Raw genomic sequence first — 19,657 nt, forward strand, 5'->3', positions numbered from 1 at the left:
GCCTATATGTCACTGGTGCAGTCTGGATGGATGGATAGACTGGGATGTTTACACTGTCACAGTCGGTTTGTTTTCAGATGGTAGGAGCTTCCTGTCGCCTACTGTAAGTCCACGGACACTAAGGGTCAAAGGTGTTTAAAGGGGCGTCTCACTGAAAACAGCTCCAGAGTGCCCAGTGCTTACTAAGGCGTATAGCAGGACTGTAGGATGTTATGAAGACATTATAGGCAGGAGCTGGGCCCATATGGAGGCGTTCCTCTGTTTCCAGTGTGGTCGGACACTGACCAGCAGTGAGCACTAAGCACTAAGCACCCAGGAACACCAGAAGAGGGGGGCCGGGGGGGGGGGCAACTGATGTTACAACAAAATCCACAAACTGTCCTGTATCTGCTTTTGCGGATGTCGACCCTGAGGTAAATGTGCAGATTATGGACTAAGAAGTGATTCATGAAACCTGCTTGAGGGTGAGCTACTCAGATTTTTTTTTTTTTTTTTTTTTTGCAAGAGAAACTACAAACCAAGTTAAAAACTGACCATAACATAAAACGTCATGGATAGATACCACAAAAAGCTGCTCAACAGCAATTTGAAGAATTTGTTGGTGAAAATCAAAGTTTCTTTTTTTCTGAAATGGTAAATGTGAAACCCTCTCAGTGCTTCTTTCACTAAAAGCTGCTGATCAGTGGCATTCAAAGTGTCATCTTGCAGCCTGGAAACTGTTTTAACATCTTACAGAGGGGTTGTTTTTTCTTTTTTAACATGTGGTGTTTTTGAGCAAATTACTGCATTCGATCTAAATAAGGGATGTTTTCTTTCTGGAGGATGTGACAGAGCTGATTCTTCACAACTTTAAAGAGAGATGGCTGCTGCGGAGAACGAAGGGACAAGGCCCGCCATTCATGAACGTACACCTGCCAGACCGCCTCAAAAACCCTCTGCGCTTCCAAGGCGCAGTTGTTAACATGCATATAGTGTGAAGCGCGGGACTGCAGGGCGAGAGTCGATCGAGTCGTGGGTGGGATGAAGCTATCACATGCAATTCATGATGACAACAGTCTGGAGGGGTCTGACAGGACCACATACATGGATGAAACTATTTCCGGCCGTGGTGCTGAAGCATTAAAAGAAAATGTAGGCATAACACAGACTGGCGGGGTTGCAGCAGTTTTGATAGTGGTGCCCGTGTCCATGGAAGGTTTACTGTGCCTTTTGCCTGACTTATTGAGGCATGTCTGTCTAGAAACACAAGTCAGCTTTCTCACGGGACATCTGAGCTTCACAGGCAGGATGACGTGAGGCTGGTGAGCACTGCACTTTGCTGATATGTTCATTTTGGTTCAAATGTTTTTACAACAGTTTAAAAGCCCCCTTGTTTTGCGAGAGAGAAGTTTGAAAGCAGCTGTTTTGAGAGCTCTGGTTTTGTCGGTGTGAATTTGGAGCGACACTTTTTTCCTTGGCATTGTGAAATTTGACTCTCCAGCAGTAGTAGAGGATTTCTCCCTGTGCTTCGGATGGAGTTGGGTACATCCCACCCACACTGCTAGCGTTGTCTAGGTAGTACTGTTGTTCAAACACTTCTCTTTCTACTCTTATCCTACAGATTGGATCAGACCACTAATTACAGCCATTTTTTTCCTGCTCACATTTTCTACAGTTGGAGGGAGGAAGGGAGTTGGGGGAAGGAGGAGGACATGGGGGTGTCTGCGACTGGGTGTCTCCTCCTCTGTGCTGCTCTGCTCATGATAAACCTCTCCTCTTTTATCAGGACCTGCCCTCTCTTGCCTGTCCATTGCAGATAGCTGCTTTGTTCGCTCTGTGCTCCACCATGTCGCAGCCCAGCCCCGGCTCTGCCCAACACTCTGGCCTACATTTGACCCCCCCCCCCCCCCCGACTTAGGAAGCCTTATGCAATTTGGGAGGCTTGGAGCTTCACCGCTCTCTGACAGGACAGGTAGAGCCAGATGGGTGAGGGAGGACTCCCGCGGGAACGGCATGTTAGCACTCCTCCTGCGGGCTGTGAATAGCTACTTGTGGGATGCAGCTGTTTCCTCCAGGGAGGCCACAAAAGGCAGAGCCAGGAGGAGGGAAGTGAGCAGGCTGTCTGGCTCTACCTGTGATACTGCCAACCACCAGCCCCAGGCCTCAATGAAGGGCGGCTTACAAGACTGAATAGAAAGCTTTCATTCACTCATGTCTTTGGTACTTTTTCCTATGTGCTTGAGAGAGGGATAAACATTGTTTCAACTAAAGTCCCTTTGTGTCCATTTTGTGTGAAATACTGGCTGATGATACAGCGCTTTTTTTTTGTAAAGCATGAACAGCTGCTTTGAAACTTAACTGTCTCTATTTAAAGGGTCTAAAGTTTCTTCAACTGAGTATATTTATAAAAACTGTTAACCCAATATAATCCCAATCCTCCCACAATGCAGATTTACACAGTACATACTGCACACCGCCATTTTATGAACTACATATTTAACCCAGTGTAATGGCAACTGAATATTAATGGTGCGGTGGAGGACCAGATGTATTTTGTTTACTAAGGTGGAGGTTTGGGGATCGATTTCTTAACACACAGCAATAACATTACATATGAACCCCCAGAACACAAGCGAGAGCGGAACATGAGTTCTGTGTGTGATTGACCGTATGACCACAGGGCGAGTTTTCCCCTGAACGTGGAAACCAACAAAAAAAACAAAAAAAAAAACAAAGAGTGCAAATTGTGTTGAGTGTAAGGCTGCTATATATGTATTGTATGTTTCTCTTCACCGTGTTCATTCTTTCAAGCTAACAAGGCCATCCCTGAGCAGGGCGTAAAATTCAACCCCCGTTGAATTTCAGAGTAAAGTGATGAGTATATTGTGCAGTCAATGTGAGTACTGGTAAGTACTGTGGTATTACAGAAATAGCAACTGTCTTCGATCCTGAGGTGTGTGTGTACCCCTTTCTCCTCACCCTTTCAAAAAAAAAAAATTCAAAGAAAAAAAACATTTTGATAAGACTTGTCAGGGTGTCTGTTTTTTCTTCTTCTAAACCTTGTTTAGCTGACTGCGAACATACATTGGACAACTAGCCATGATCCAAAGCTAAAAAAATACAGACATATGGTACAGAATGTAGATATTGCCATCTGGGAAAGGCATTACCTTCTTTTAGGATCACACAAGTAATTGCACTACAATAAGCAGTTATGTACAGTATGGTACACCACAGCAAGCGCAGGGATAGCAAAGGGGGAGTTGCTGACAACTGTGCAATACAAGTGTTATGACAAAAAAAACACAGGCCTCGCAGGTCAGAGGCAGAAAGTGCGACTGGGTTTCAGTTTAAGGCGAGTTGGCTGGGCTGAGGGCGGGGCTGAGGGTGGGGCTGGAGGCATCCGAGCGGCTGTAGTCGCTGAGGGAGCTGGGACGTGTGGTGCCTCCGCTGCTGCCGCCATGGGGCCTCTTCAGCATGCCGGGCTGGAAATCTGAGTGGCGCCGGGCGTGCTTCATCAGGTGGTCGCTGCGCATGAAGCGCTTGTCACAAAGAGGACACCCAAACTTCTTCTCCCCCGTGTGGGTGCGGTAGTGGCGGGCCAGCTCATCGGAGCGGGCGAACTTCTTACTGCAGTCGGGCCAGGTACATGGGAAAGGTCGTTCTCCTGTAACACAGAGGGACGGAGAGGCGTCATTGTTTAATCACACAAGAAGATAGCAACATGGCATTAACAACAGTACTGCTGACCATTTTCCACACGTTTTAGCCCATATATCTTTGACCGTTCTTTAAATGCACCACACTTTTACATCTCTGAATGTTTTTCCAGGTAGACGTAGAAATTCAAATTACTCAGAGATCATCAAGCCTGCTGTTATTTTGGACAAAGTTACAGGGTTGTTTGTGTGGTATTGCAAGGCAGACTTTTCAAATCCATCTATGCTTTTCAATTGCATTAACATTCAACACTGTAACTTTGACAGAAATAAAAATAGACGCTTGCCTGATAACTTACTGGTCTCAAACTAACTCTAAGTCTCTGCAACTTGATTTTAACACTGCACTGAAATGAATGGAAACACATGGCTGATGAAAGGTTGGAACAACACAATCAAAATGCAATTAAAAATCTAAAAATCACTTTTTCAAACTGTTCTTGGTAGACTGATGGGCAGAAATGTAAAGTATGTGTGATTTGTAGTAAATGGACCAAAACAGAAAATCTACCCATAAGTGCTTTAGGTTGAAATTAACAATGGCATTCACTTATATACGGTAAGCCAATTCAGAAGTACCGATACTGTCAGTGAGTGTAACATGAAACAAATGGAACAGTGATGTGTACATATTCCCGCACTCGGATGAGAAAACTGGTGCTCTCCTTGTACCAAATGGCTCACCACAGTGAGAGACGTGACTCATTATGAGATGTTTACAGGTTAACAAGTCACGGAGGCTGCCACGCACGGCTAGCAGACATTTAGAGTCTCATAGAAGACCAGGCTCGCTGAACAAATTTTCTGTACATAGTGGACTCTGAGCCATCAAGAAATAGTGATCACAAGGTTATTGCTAGGCTTGATAGGTCTGTAAAGGGAAGGATATCAAAACCACCCATGACATCTTCAAAATATTATAAAATGTGAGACAAAAAAGGCTGTAGTGAGTCATGGGACTTGGGTTAAATCACTTAAAAACTGGCGCTGTGCTTGAGGAGCAGCCACAGTTTAATTATCTAAGCTCCAGATGCTAATCACACTCACAATGGTTACCCAGCCCATTTTCCAACATGCAACTATCTGTGACTCGGCACATGGGAAATTACACCCTTCCCCCCTTCCATCAGGCAATAAAAGTGGGCTTTGACACAAATCTACTCAAAGCCAGATGGTACTATATATCTTGTGGTTTGCTTCCATTCTGGTGTGGAAACAGTGTGCATGGAGCCTAAATGCAGCGTTCTGCATCCACTGGCCAATGTGTCTAATACTGTATTCCATTTAGTTCCATTTCAGTGAGTTTCTGCCTGACAATAGCTACATCCAGCATCTAATTTTACCAGCGTGACATTGCAGTACTATAGCGAAGGGCAAGACTTTTTCTTTTAATGTTGTGGTTCTTTCCTGAGAATAAGAATAATAAATCATCATGTGCAAGCCTATGCCAGGGATTTGAGATATGAAAAGGAATAGACAGTGAGATGCGTGAATGTTTATAGGTGGTATGACAAATGAGCACATAAGAACAGGCCTGCCAAATGCTTTCTTTGTTGTGTGGTTTCCCTCAGGGCCACAATGGAAACAGTGCTGTTCAGCATCAAACACTCATATCCTACCTGATGCCAGTGAGTCTCAAAAACAAGAACTCGGTGCACTACCAGTCTCGGTCCCTCCCCCCTATACTGCATGGTTACAAAACATGCAGACAGACAGAGCAAGTCTAGACAGCCCGGTCTGTGTTCCTGCCCCTGACGCCTCACCTTGGCTCCAGACAAACTCTGTCCGCCCTGCCCACTACAGTTCCTGCGGGCTCATACAAGGCTCACTGTATGTAAACTCTGTATCTGACATAATAGACATTGCACACAGCCTTGTCTGCTTTTTTCCCAAAATATCTACACTGCGCTCCCTCTGCTGCTAGAGTTAACACACAAAGAAACAACCCATCTGCCCTGCATGAAGTTGGAGTTACAATTCATAAAAGTGTGGAGGCTGTGGTCGTTTGACCCTGTTTACACACCCTGGAGAAAAGAAGGCAGTTTAACTTCTATGGCACTAATCTCATTGAAGAGACTCACAATAGTCTGATTTCATACCTTATTAGCAAGAGAAGCAGCCTGTGCTGCCACCTGGCACTGCAAAATGAGTTATTGGCTAAAAAGTAGAGCTTAGCTCTGCGGGCTGCTTAAGGTTCAATAACCAGTGTAACGGATCCAACAGCATTAATATTTAACCAGACACCAGAGAGCTGGGCTGAGATATCCAGTCTAACTGCCCTGATACAGTAATGCAGTCATAGTGGAAGCATCAGGTATCCAACAGCAACTCACCGAGACGCATCAAATTATTTAGAGCTCCATGACTTCTGAAAATGCAGAATAAACAGATACGTTGCCCATCTTCACCTCCCGCTCAACTGCTTTTGGCATTTAGGTCGACGATATGAATATGCATCAAAAAAATCCTGCTGCTTTAATGTCAGCCGTGAACGATTCACTCACATAAAGAAGAAACATGCAATGCCCCAATTAATTGTTGAGCTTGTTTCATAACATGAGGACTGCAATTTGCATGAGGGCATTAAAAACCCATTTCTGGCAACAGTGGGGAGGTTTAGGGAACAAACGCTTTGATCCTGAGTGGAAATGATGATAGGGTCTATCGCCATGTGTGGTAGGAGGATGTCACTCTCCAAGATATTTCAATAGAATGCAGCTATTACTCAGCATCTCTGTTGAAAGAAGAATGCTGCGAGCGACTCCCTTTACTCTACTCTTATTCCTCTCTAGTTCCAGTGTTGTCACAGCAGGGCACCGTGGCGACCGTGATGCCAGCCCCCCACCGATTGGTTATCCCATCTCTGGCAGCGTCCACATCCACATCCAGGGTGTGGTTTGTCTTTCTCAGAATGTGTCAGTTGCAGAGGGCAAGGGGGGGGGGGTAATGAGGGAAGCTTTCCCCTAACGAACACAGTGACCCAGTTACCCGCAAAGTGAGTTACATCATGCGTGCAAACTGTACCTCTACTAAGCAGTAGTGTCCCCCTCCAAGGCGATGTGATTATGTCACAGGTACTCTTGTTATATAACTGTTCTCTCTGAGGCCACTGGGTCAGTAAATAAACAGCTCATCTCTGCTCCTCTCCCTCCGTCCTACTCTCATTCATATCTAAGAAGTTTGGCTCCTCGGTTTCTGCAGAAATGGTTAAGAGAAACAGAATCTGAGTCCGTCTCCCTGGTGTAAGAGATGCTGTCTGCAAAGGCGAGATCAAATCTCTTTTTGACGTGAGCAGCAGCAGCGCACAAACTCAACCCGGTCACCTGCTCCAACAAAAAGCTACCAGTATTTCAAACAAGAGCAGATAACATTCCTGGTGTGTCCTCAGGCATGGGCCAAACTCACACAGTGTACAGCTGAAACCTCCATAAGAGAGCTAGAGTAAATAGCTCTGTAGGGTGAGGAGGGGGGAGAGATCACCTTGAAGTTAACTTTGCTCTGCCTGCACAGTGAGAACCAGAACAGGAAATATCTTTTACAGAGCTCAGAACAAAAACAACTCGGTGCACAATAAACCTGCACGGACTTTTACAAGCAAACAGCTCAAGAAGGGAAAGTAAAGCTCGAGTCAGACTGTAGATCACAGCTCATTAGAGTTGGAGCTACCTCACTTCAGCGCTGGCTTAGTGGCACAGTCCGCTTGGCAACTTGAAATGAGAGGGGCACCGCTAACTCCAGTGGCAGGGCTCAGCACAATCCTGTAATTTGGTTGCATGTTTACAACAGAATATGACCTGTAACCAACCAGGAGCCACTCTACTCTGCCAGCAGACAACCATTCATGGGATTCTGGGTAATACTAAAATGACTGCTGAGTCCGTCATTGGCATGAACCACTGGAGCAGACAGGGTTAACCCAACCGTACCCGGCCTCTCCCTCTACACGCAACATCACATACCAAGATGATATAATCAGTAACATGTGTGTGCAGAACAATGAATATACATTAAGGCTTTTGCATCTCCTGTTTTCATTGTACACACGAAAGTACATGCAGGCTTCGCTTGAGCAAAAATAACAACAAAGGCTTACAAAGTTCTTTCGTCTGTAGAAAGAAAAAAGGCACTGCTTGATTTGAAACACATCTGAGATCAGAACAACTGTTTACGTGGCTATTTGTCTATGAAGAATTAACTCGGTGGGAGAGGAGTCAAATTACCAAGAAAACAACTCTGTCAAAACATGTTTTCTCAGAAGCTCCATTCAGAGTTTGTTGCAAACAAGAATAAGTCGTCTCTGCAGGAGCGATAAAGGACCCTTGGGTGGGTCAGGTGCTCGTGATGAGGATCGGCGCAAGCTTGTCAGGAGAAAGGCTCCAAAACCAGGGAGCATTTGATCTATTATCATCTTTTGTCTTTATTGAGAGGGACCTTGCTTGGTGTTGAATAGCCTACCTCCCCTCATGGGCCTATAGCTGTCAGGTTGTGAACAATAGCAGCAGCCTCGCTCCCAGCAGAAGAGGCACTCCTGTAATGCATTTCAATCAGACAGTCTGTGCGTACTAACCGTAACTCACTTCCCTTGGTCTGCACAGCACAGGGCTATTGACATTCACCCGGAGACATGCAGCGGGGTCGAGTCTGACCTGCAGTCTGATTCCTGCACACACTTAGCCATACATTACTTCATCCCCTTAACTCTTTAAAGGCAAGGCAGGATAGCTCGCCTGCATTGACCAGCTCATCACATTCGCCTCAATTAGTTAGAGTGGGCACTCTCTTTCAGCCTTGAGTGCATGCTAAAACAACCTGCAGCCTTGATGTGTTGCCGGCTTTCTCCTTATCTTTTTAAATCCTGGTTAACTAAGGACATGCAAACAGCTGCAGCCATCAGTGGGTGTTTACAGTTGGTCCGCAGAAGCAGGTGGGAGCAGGGATGCCCCATCATCCGTGACTCTCACTCACGCAGTACAATGCCAGCTCATTCCACTGATGGAGTCTGACACTATAGCTCATATGAGATAGACGTCCTCACTACCCAGCTCCAAACAAAGAGCCAGAGCCCTGCTAGCTCCTGAGGGGCCTCACCACACTGCGATGGAGGAGGAGATACAGGCTGGAGATAGTGCCAGCTGTCCAACGTTGTACCTGATACTCTGATGGCGAGTGGGAGAGAAATATTTTCATGTCTCACAGAGAAAATGATTATGCCCTCCTTCCCCCTAGACTCCACAAAATACCTCTCATCTTGTGCCGAGGGCCACACCCCAGTGTGTCGTGGTCTGCCACAGTCTGATTTATCACGCAGAGAAAGGGGACACACCTTGCATACCATAGGGAAGATAAACAGCCCAGTTAGAGACAAAACACTCCCTCTGACATTAGCTCCCTGGCAATTTGCAGCCATCCCTCTCTTATTCAAGCTGAGCTGAACACAACACAGTGGACACAGTCAGAGTCTAACTCTCAGATGGGACCCTGGCTGACAGGGGTGTTCTCTGCTGCAGAGGTCACAGCCCTTCAAACGTTAATCAGATTAGCTGCAGATGCAGCTGAATAAATGACCTACATCAATGGAGGGCATTGACAGTGAATATCCTGGTATCTAACCCCACCCCCACCCTGCCGCACTGTATATTCTCCGTCTTTGTACTGCAGATCCCTCCCTTGCATGCGAGATGCGGTTGGTGGCTTTCGAACAGTGGAGGGGAAAAATGCAGTGTTCTACAGGTCTGTATCCCTCTCTTCCTGCCGCTGGTAATCAACACCACGCTACAAGCCGTGGCCGGGGCTCGGCCTTGCAACACAACACGCTTCAGCACCTATTTTGCTTTGCAGGCTGGAGAAGGGTGGGAGGGGCTGGAGGGGGAATAGACAGAGCAGCTTTTATAGAACTACTCCAGAGCTAACGAAAGAATACATGAGCCCTGTGGGCCACTGAAAGCAACACAGCCAGGGAACTGCCTGACAGGGGCTTTATAGTATTATGACCGTCCACCATGCATGCTTGGCTGCTTAATCACAGTTAAATCAGGTTTACACCGCAACATTAGTGAGGAACTATCCTACTGTTGGCTTTACATGTTCACATATAGGATAGCATATGGACAGCATGTGCACCAGCACACGCCTCAGAGATGTCTTTAATGGAGCAGCAGCACTGCACCCGAGGATTAGAACAGGCAAGATGGTGGCTCCACTTTGGTTTTATTTACATCCCGAGGATCAAGTAGATTTAACTAATACCTTGTTTCCTTTGGACACATACTGTACTGCTACACACAGCCTTCAGGAGCCAACCGGATTTCATTCACTAGAGCTGCTGTTAGGAAAATGTCTTATCTTACAACAGAAGAAAATACCAGAATTTGTATATAACATGTTTTAATACAAGACCAAAAGTCTACAGCCATGCTAGCAGCTCTATGAGGCTGTACTTAGGCTCAGTGGTGCTTTGACATAAATGCTAATGTCAGCATGCTCAAAATGACAATGTCAACACGCTGATGTTCACCATCTTAATTTATCATGTTAGTATGCACATTGCTATTTAGCACTAAACACAAAGTACAGCAGAGGTTGATGGGAATGCCCTTAGTTTTGAAGCTATTAGGTCATAAATCAAGGTACTGGACAAATTAACATTTTGACCTGATGATGAAGTTAGACGACCCCCAAATTTTTTGCAGTTCATCCAGAGGGGAAATCATACGACAATCCATCAATTAGTTATCAAGACATTTCACTCAAAACCACAAATGTTCAACTCATAGTGGCGTAATAGGAAAGGTCAGGGGGTTTCATCAAGTCATTAGGATTCATCATCTGGGAATCATGAATGTCGGCATCCATTAGATGATGAAATATTTCACTGGATACGTAAAAATTGACCTGCTAGTGGCGCTAAAAGAAACGTCACCAAAGTCAGAGAGATTCATCCTCTATGGACCATGAACATCTGCACCAAATTTCATGGCAATCCCATCACATAGTTGTTGAGACATTTCAGTCTGGACCAAAGTGGTGAAACGATTGGCAGACACGCCGTTGGCATAACTAAAAAGACAACATTTGTAATGTCACCAGAATGGGGACAAATGGAAACTATAGAGCATCTCCTGACTGAGGAGTCATCGTTTTATTACACTTACACAGGAGAAATATGGCTCAACTGGGTGGGATGGTGGAAATCCTGCCGTGTGGCAGGTAAACAGACTGACCTCTTGTGTCCCAGTGGAGTTTTTACTCATTGCTGTGCCAAGGTCAGGCTCAAGCAAGAGCAGGAAAACCCCATCTCCACCCTGCTACCTCATCACTGCCACCAGCCACACAGGAACACTGTGCACTCTGTGTAGCAGTGCAGCCAAATATAAAACCACTGGCAGAGATGCAGTATATATAATCAGAGACTCCTGCTTCTTTTTTCCATGTGGAATTTCGGATAATTTCACGTTTAAAAAAGTGTCATTAACCACAGTTATTCGGCTGAAAATAGAAAGCATGCATGAATAACTGGGTCTACATGGCAGTGGAACTGTGCTGCCAGGTGGTGCCACTTATTTTTTAGGACAGAAAGTGGAGGGATTTACAGCCATCTCACAGTATTAGAGGTACCCCCAGCAGAACACAAAAGAGCTCCAGACAAAACGTCAAACCAACTGTAAAATATGTCATTAGGCTCTTTGTCTTTGAGAAATATTGACCCTGTTCCTCCCGGTGATTCGAATAGCTTTCGAATAGGTCTTGCACACTGACAAGATGGCCTTTTGTGAGGCCCAGCTGTGGGGGGCACAGAAGGCCCGGGCTGTTCTTTCTGAAGAAGACATGACTTGTAATGAGCTTGTCAGGGGCCATCTCTCCTTTGGAGATGGCAGTCTGCATGACATGACCAGAGCGGAGTAATGAGGCTTCACAGAGAACACCATGTACTCCACCACCACAAGACACCTCTTGGGAAAGTGGGTCTTCGTCGTTAGAGTCGGTTATTCTTCTTTAGACAAAGAGTCGAAAAATAATGATGAAAAGAAACCAACTGGTGCTGAGAAAAGTCCTTAGAAAGCAGCAGAAGCAGTTTGATGTACATGACCTTCATTTGTTTCATATAAAGCTGAGTTTATCTGCACATCTGTGTTACATGACTGCTTCTACCATACTGCAGGATAAGTATATGTGTCAGAGAAAAGCACCACCTCCCACACCAGGAGATCAGACAAAAGCTGTCTGGTAACCTTAGACCCCTAAACTGCGGTGGATTCCTCGCCATCAAACTCAATGCTGTGTAATGAGCTATCTAAATTCAGCGCGTACTCTCATGTCTGCCACATCTTGGTGTCCCTGTTACACTGTGTCGGAGAAGACAAGTGTATTTGAGAAGAAACTTAAAATGAAACCACTAAGGGGAACCTTAACCAGGAACTTTTTAATTCCCTTAAAGAGACAGAGTTCACACTTACTTGGGATAATCCTCAGGCCTCTCTCTGGACAGGTTTCTAAGTAGTTCCTTATGAAAACTGTTCACAGCAAGGTCTGTGAGTTATCCTGAGTACACATTGTTTTGTTCTCAAATGTAATTTTTTTTGGGGAGTGCAAACGACCTTTTGTTCACCTCAAAGAGTTGAAGAACAAATAGTTTTCAAAACCTAGACAAATAAAGTTGGAACAATATTCATGACTAAAGTCATTTGTAATCTCGGGGGAACTGACCCTTAACAATCTTTGCTTAACTGTAGCAGCAATGAGCAACAGCTAATGTCACCAAGCAACATCATAACATACACTAAAACACAATTCTTGCGTGGCTTAAATAAAAATGATGATGCCTGTCATAAGACATTACTACTGGGTGAAGTCTATTTTGAGCAAGTAATGGGATTTTTTTTTATGTGCTGTGGACTTTGCATAAGAAATACAATATAGCTCAGATTTCAGCTTCTCTTACACTCTGACAAATAACAAGGATTGCAAAAGCTGGGATGATGAGGCTTTGGGCGTTACAGAAGTCAAGTGAGGACGCTGTGTCCCTGGCTCTTTGTCTAGTGTCTATAATATGTGTGTGTGTGTGTGTGTGTGTTTCCCCCCTCAATTAGATAGCGGTGTTTGGCTGGGACTGACTGAGCTGGAATCCATTCTCTCCTGACTCTGCTAGTAGGGGCTGAAGGGAAGCACACTGCGAGAGTCTGGCTCTATGAAAGCACTGCAAGGTTGGCTGAGGCACCCCAGCTGAACTCAGATGACCCACATTCTGGGACCGTCCAATCAAATAAGCAGAAAGAGCCATTATTATCAGAATTTATGGAACACAAACCTATCGTGAAGCCAGACGCCGGAGCATATCCAAACAGAAAGGCAGGCGAAAGGAAACGCTTAATAGGCAAAGAGACAAGGGCAGGGCTAATACAGAGCAATAAAACTGCACTGAAAACACATGGTCGTGGCTGGAGGGGAGCACAGTGAGCGCTGGAGGCTGACTCTCTGAGAGCGCTGCTGCCGCTGCTGCAGGTTTGACTGAAACAAGGCAGCTGAGCTGAGATGGCTCACGTTCTGTGACTATCCAATCAAATAAGCAGAATCCGTCCTCATTATCAGGAATTATAGGACACAAACCAATCACAAAGCCAGACACAGGCGTGTATCCCAAAAGAAAGGAAACAAGGGCAGGGCTGATAGACCGTTAGAAAACTGCACAGGCAATTTGTTCCCTTTAGGAAGTCATTTAACTAATGATGCTGGAGTATTATGGACCCCTATTTTATGTCCATGCATAAGTCAAATGAGTCAATGTCTCTTCTTGACAAACACTGACTACACACCACTGCAGTCAGCACAAAGCTGCAGCTGATGAATAGCAGGCAGTGTACATGTGATTCTCAATATGAATGATTAAAACTGGGATAAAATACAACAGGATTATCCACCATCTACAAGGAAAATCTGCAGGCATATGGAGTCTTATAATGTGTACTTACAGTTTTATAGTTATATTTTTTTTTTATCACATATGGCATCCACATGGAATACTTCTGAAGGATAATAAATCTAGTGATATAACAACACAAACCAATCACAAAGGCAGACGGGGGAGTGCCTCCTAATACAAAGGCAGGCGAAGAGAAAAGCTTAAAAAGGCAACAAGACAAGAGTTTACCCCTGTGAGGACGGGTCACAGATATTATAATATTGAGACAAATGAGGGGTCTGCCGTGCAGAAGGGGGCTGAATGAAAGGCATCCCACATATTTTGGATTCTGCGTAGAGCTGTGTCTTGCTTTCCTACATTTCTGTAGAATTCAATTTCTATATGACTCAAATATGGGTCAAGTTCAAGCAAGGCATTTTCTTATGTGATCCAGAGAGATCTGTTTTGTTTCTGGGCTGTCAGGCTGATGTGTGTTGTGTGTGTGTGTGTGTGAAGAATAGAGGATAGCGGTGGGAAGAGGGGGTGTGTGAGCTGCAGTCTACAGAGCAGAGGGAAGGAGAGGCTCCTCAGTCGAGGATCAGCTAGCTGAGTCTGTTGCTGGCCAGATCAGCTGGCAGTCTGTCTAGCGGGGGTGTGGCACATCACAACAAAGGGCTTTGGGCAGACAGGCGACTGCACAGCTCTTATCAACCCCCCAATTTGACTCGATCCACATCTTTCCCCCTTCCCAGTAGCCTATCCTGCGGAATGCAAAGAGCACACATGGAGGTATGGTCCTTCAGGAAAGTCAAACGTGACATGCTGCTGATCTGGAGCGCATTTCTGCTAGCCTTTCGCCCTGCAGTGTGACGGTACACTTACTGGATTGATCTTGAAAACTTTTTTCTTTTGCATGTCCGTTTTATTGCTCATTGTGTGATGTGCACATCTACATTCTTTCGTCGTCTTCTTCACTGTTATCGTCAGAATGAATCTGATCTGTGTCATTTTGTTCTGCATTTGTACTGCAGTTTCGGTTTGCACATACGGGGGGGGGGGGGGGGGGGGGGGGGGGGGAGCAGTGACAAAGCTCGGAGACTTGAGTGGGAGTGGCACTGTTTTCGACTCCCTCCCTCCCCAGAAATTAAAAGGACATTTCGCAAAGTTCACACAACTTAGAGGAACAATGCAATTATTAAACTATGCACCAAACCTGGCTCTTACTGTGCTGTACGTGCCCATTACCTCCAATTAGGGTGGATCCGAGAACATTTATAGGTCTGAGTCGATCTAACACAGCAGTCTGTCCCCCCTCCTCTGTACAAATATCGGCTTGAATGTGGGAGAGGCCACACTTCTTTATCAGTATTCGCAGTTTTAATTGTTCTCACACAGGGAAGGGAACTACAATAAGTCATGTTCACAGCAACAAACATTTGCATCCAATGAAACTGACCTGTATGTGTCCTTAGATGGGCTTTGAGGTGGGATGATTTGCCATAAACTTTTTCGCAACCTGAATAGTGGCATTTGTGCTTTTTCTGAGGTGATTCTTGCTCAGTTCGACCTCGCGATCTTTTGCCTCTTTGTTTGAGCGAAGGATCGGAGATGGTGGTAGGTGTGGCAGAGTTTCCATCATCTATGAGGTTCGGCATGCTCTCATCCTTTATTTTTGCCTGCTCGGCAACATTGTTGGGAGTCTGCTGGTTAAAATCCGCCAGAATCCGCGCCACCACAAAAAGAGAGGAGTTATCTTTCACCAAAGGCTCTTTAATGTCCTCTCCGTTCCTGGAGGAGGACGGGGTTTCTGGTTTAATCTCCCTATTCCCTTTAGGAGCGTGGACAATTGCACGACTGGACATTGAAACAAGGCACTCTGCTGCAAAGTGATCCATTTTGTCTTTGAAACAGCCCCCTCTGCTCCTTAATGACATTCAAAAAATAAAATGATGGCGTGTGAAAAAAACAAAAGTACTTGTTCCGTGGTTCCCTTTGTGTGGTGGTGAGGAGGAGGAGGAGGAGGAGGAGGTTCGTTCTCATCAGAGAGAACTGACTTTATGATTTTACCCGGCTTTCCAATATCATCAACATCCTGTGAGAGAAACGCCTCGGATAAAAATGCAGACAAGCCCCCTCAGAGAGAGAGAAAAAAAACAGAAGCCCAGTGTCTTTGTTTAGTGCAACGACGCTGGTAACAGGACCTCTTGAAACTTGGATGTGTTAACTCCCATCGCGGCTACAAACACTCTCCAGCATAGTGAGTGTGTCTCCTGAGCGCCTCTTCCTGCTGGTTGTATCCATGCTGGGGGCGTGTCGGCCGGCAGCGCTCGGCAGCATCGTCACAGTAGCCGCTCATTCATTGGGTGCCGCGTGTCCCCAAATGCACCGAACAACACGAGTTACTTCACTTTCACCACAGGTTGCCTCCATGCATTCAGATGATGTATGTCACACAGTAATGTACTGCAGGGACCTTCAGGAGAAAAAAAAAATACATGCAATAAAATAAAGGGGGCGGGGTGGACGATTCTGCAGCATCCTGTCAAAGCCTGCATGCATGTACACTGTGATCTGTAATATTTGTATTGGATACTATTGGTTAGGGTTGCAACTAACGACTTAAAATTATTCTGCCGATTAGTCGACTAATCGTCAGGGGGAAAAAAAGGCTGTTATAATTTCCCAGGGTCCAAATCTATGCCTGCAAATTGTTTGTTTAATCTCACCACCAGAGGTGAATCTCAATAAAAGCCGGCGCCGGTTATGTATTTGGAAAAAGAATATATTATTTCCATTATTGTATACATATATTTTTTTTTTTACCTCATTGTTCACTTAAATACTGTAAATGTGTATATTTTTTATTTTCTATTTCTTATTTTTATATTTGTACATACTTTTAGTTCTAAATTATGCTACTTTACTCTTGAATGGGAGCACCGGTACTGTACAATTTCCCCCCAGGGATCAATAAAGTATTTCTGATTCTGATTCTGATATTTAGGCAATTGGTACTACTTTTTGTTAACTGATATAATGGTCAATATACCTTTTTAACAGGATTAAGCGGTACTTCAGCGTAGTGATACCTGTCTGATTGAATTTGCACTTGAACAGTAAACACTAAAACTGTACAATGTGCTCAACTCACTTATCACCCATCATTTATTGCCATCAATATAAGTGAAGAAACATAACGATCCCATATTAACTTCCCCTTTTACATATAACACGATCACACATGAGGTCATGTGATCATCAAGTCACGAAATAACTTTTCTGAGGCAAGTGAGTTGTCTATTCTGCAAAATGGGCTGCAGTTCATCATCAACAAGATGTCCCTGATACTTTGAATATTACTGTGTCACCTTCTTGGAGCGATCAGCACGCTCCGGGGCCGCTGGCCAATAACGAGACGGTGCACCAGCAGAGAGCTCAAACGCTTCAAAGTGCCAAATTATTGGCTTAGCCTGCTGAGATTCCACACGGGCAAAATGGTTCTTCTTCACAGCCTCTCAAAGGCTTTTAATTACATTCTAGTCAAAGAAGGGATAGTGGTGTAAACATGACTGGTGATAATGACTTGTTCTAACTTGTTAATGAAATCATTTTTTACTGTATTGCAGTCTTTTTTGAATGTATAAATGCATATTTGAAGACAGAAATAGAAAAGCTGCATCATATTTGCACTGACGACTCAAAAATGGCATTCAGGAGTTGATGTACTTTGTGATTGTGACCCATTTTCAAGTGAAATAATCTGCTCAATATAACATCAACAGCTTGTACATTTTCTTTTTAGAAGATGGCGGCTTCCTGTCAGCGAACTCGCAATTTACCTCAAAACACTCCTCAGAGCAACTCTGTGGTCTCTGCCAATTGAAATCCAGCCAGCCACCACAGGCTATGTCTTCTTCAATTTATCCTCCAGCAAGAGACAAGTGACACCATTGTGGGGAGGAAAGAGTCAAAGCTGTGATATGAGGGATTTGTCATTATTAGACAATCATGTATTTCATGGTGCTAGTTTTACAGCTGGTCTTGTCTGGAAACATTTACCGGCACCTGGATTTAAATCCATAAAAACTCAACTTTTCATTAGTTTTCGATTTTGTATTTTCAAACACAGAAGCCAGCCGGGGTGTGGAAAAGAACATGTCACTGGCTACAAAGTCCAGGCAGAAAACAAACCAGCTGATGCTATTGATTAGCAGCAAGGACACGCTTGAATGTCCCTGTTAACCCCAAGCACCCAAGTTAACCCCACTGTTTAAAGGGAAAAAAACAGAACAGAACAGAAGTTGTTTTCAGGATGCATTTGTCTCAGATTAGGAACATTACAAAATGTTAGATTGCACATAATGTTGTCTGTGATCAGTGTCTGCTGCATTGCATCTCTTATTTATCCAGCTCCAAGCCCAATTAACAAAAATAGTCTATTTAAGCTGATGTATTAAACATAAGAATAACGTTGCAGGATTAGACCTGCTTTCCTGCAGCAGCTGATGCTCTCCTGTGAGAATGAATGCACACTTTCAGCACTGTGCACAAAAGCCCACACTAGAAAGTTCCCAGTGTTCAGCGTGAGCAAGGCGATGTGGCATTCAGAAGGCCATCTGGCTGTATTATTTTACATATTCTTTCACCACAAAAACGTGGTGTTCTTGTGTTTCATGTGGTGCTTTGGCGATCTTTTCTAACGAGAGCACGACAAGAGGGCATAGTTCCTCTTTCGCAGGCTTATTTCCCAGAGCTGTGTAGAAACTGCAAGTGTTTATCAACTCCCACTGGGTGTCAAGCACAAGAAGGCCAAAAGAGACAGTGAGGAAATCAGCTGCAGCTTAGACAACTGAACCTCTCCAAAGGTAACATGCAGCTGTAGAAGTGATCGTTTATAAAAAAAAAAAAAAATCTCCCTCAGAGGAAAACAGTGTAGCTGTAGCAAGCAATGTGATGATTCAAGAGACCTTTTGTACGTTCCCAAATCCCAGCACCAACCCCCGGTGCTCATAGTCCAAACACCACTCTGTCTGGCACTGACGTAAAGTTCTCGGGCAAGAACAGTAGTTTGATTGGCCACTTCTGTTAGTAATGGGAGAGATCCTCTTTAAGCACAGGACAGCATGACCATTATAACAATCTGGCAGTACTGTCGAGTCAAGGCCAGACTCTCAAGGCAGAGGGAAAAAAAACAAAGAACTATAAAAGCATGAAACACCACAAGCGGATTTTAGATTGTTGGTTTTCTCTTCAGTGGAGGGCGTTGACCTCTGGCTTTTGACCTGAGTCTGATCCCCACATTTGGGTAAAATACTGAGTTGTCGTTAACACCATGGAGCAGTGTGTTGTTGTTACTAATGAATACACATACTCCTGGCGCTAGACTTTCTTTCATATTCAAATGCAACTGTAAAAAAAAGTTTAGTCTATATTCTAACAAGACTACAGACATACTAGCAGCTCTGTGAGGCTTTATTTAAGCACATTGGTACTTTGAGCGAAATGCTGACATCAGCATGCTAACATGCTCACAATGACAATGCTAACATGCAAATGTTTAACAGGTTTCTTACTCCAGTGTTTTAGCATACTAGCATGCTTAGTTTTGCAGGCATTTGGTCAAATGAGATATAACATGTTAATTAGGGATCTTTAGAGGTGCTGGTTGATGGATTTTGTATAGGCTACTTTTGGACACAGCCAGGCTAATTGTTTCCCCCGTTTCCAGTCTTTGAGCTAAGCTAAGCTAGCTCAAAGACTTGGCAAGAAAGCGAGAAGTGCATTTCCCTAAAAGTGGAACTATTAAGTAGGTATGACTAAAACATTTAGTCTATATTTCAACAAGACTACAGCCAAGCTAGCAGCTCTTTGAGGCTTTACTTTGGCACAGAGGTGCTTTGAGCTAAATGCTAAATCAACATGGTGTATTGACTTGTAATCAGTGGCGTGTGGTCCATTAAGGGCGCCGCCCCTCCTGCAATTCCAATTGTGAAATACATATTTTAATGAAAAATCGTTAATGTTATTGTTGTGTTGTGTGTTAGTGTATACATTGAAGTTGTTA

General features: G+C 44.5%; 1 protein-coding gene across 1 annotated transcript; it reads right to left on the reverse strand.

Moving 5' to 3' along the window:
• Nucleotides 1-1,938: 1,938 nt before the first annotated feature.
• klf13 (Kruppel like factor 13) lies at nucleotides 1,939-15,742 on the reverse strand. The gene is made up of 2 exons (XM_070907733.1): nucleotides 15,050-15,742; nucleotides 1,939-3,646 (listed from the first exon to the last, which is right to left on the reverse strand). The coding sequence occupies exons 1-2, from the start codon at nucleotides 15,525-15,527 to the stop codon at nucleotides 3,330-3,332; spliced, it is 795 nt and encodes a 264-aa protein (XP_070763834.1). The 5' UTR covers nucleotides 15,528-15,742; the 3' UTR covers nucleotides 1,939-3,329.
• Nucleotides 15,743-19,657: the final 3,915 nt, after the last annotated feature.

Source organism: Enoplosus armatus, chromosome 6 (assembly GCF_043641665.1).
Source record: "Enoplosus armatus isolate fEnoArm2 chromosome 6, fEnoArm2.hap1, whole genome shotgun sequence".
Lineage (NCBI taxonomy): Eukaryota > Metazoa > Chordata > Actinopteri > Centrarchiformes > Enoplosidae > Enoplosus > Enoplosus armatus.

What these genes read in the sequence shown, in the direction of transcription:
- klf13 (XM_070907733.1), bottom strand. Translation starts at nt 15,527, where the DNA reads ATGTCATTAAGGAGCAGAGGGGGCTGTTTCAAAGACAAAATGGATCAC. An exon ending in CCATCTAAGGACACATACAG is followed by an intron (nt 3,647 to 15,049) that starts GTCAGTTTCATT and finishes TCTGTGTTACAG; the next exon opens with GAGAACGACCTTTCCCATGT.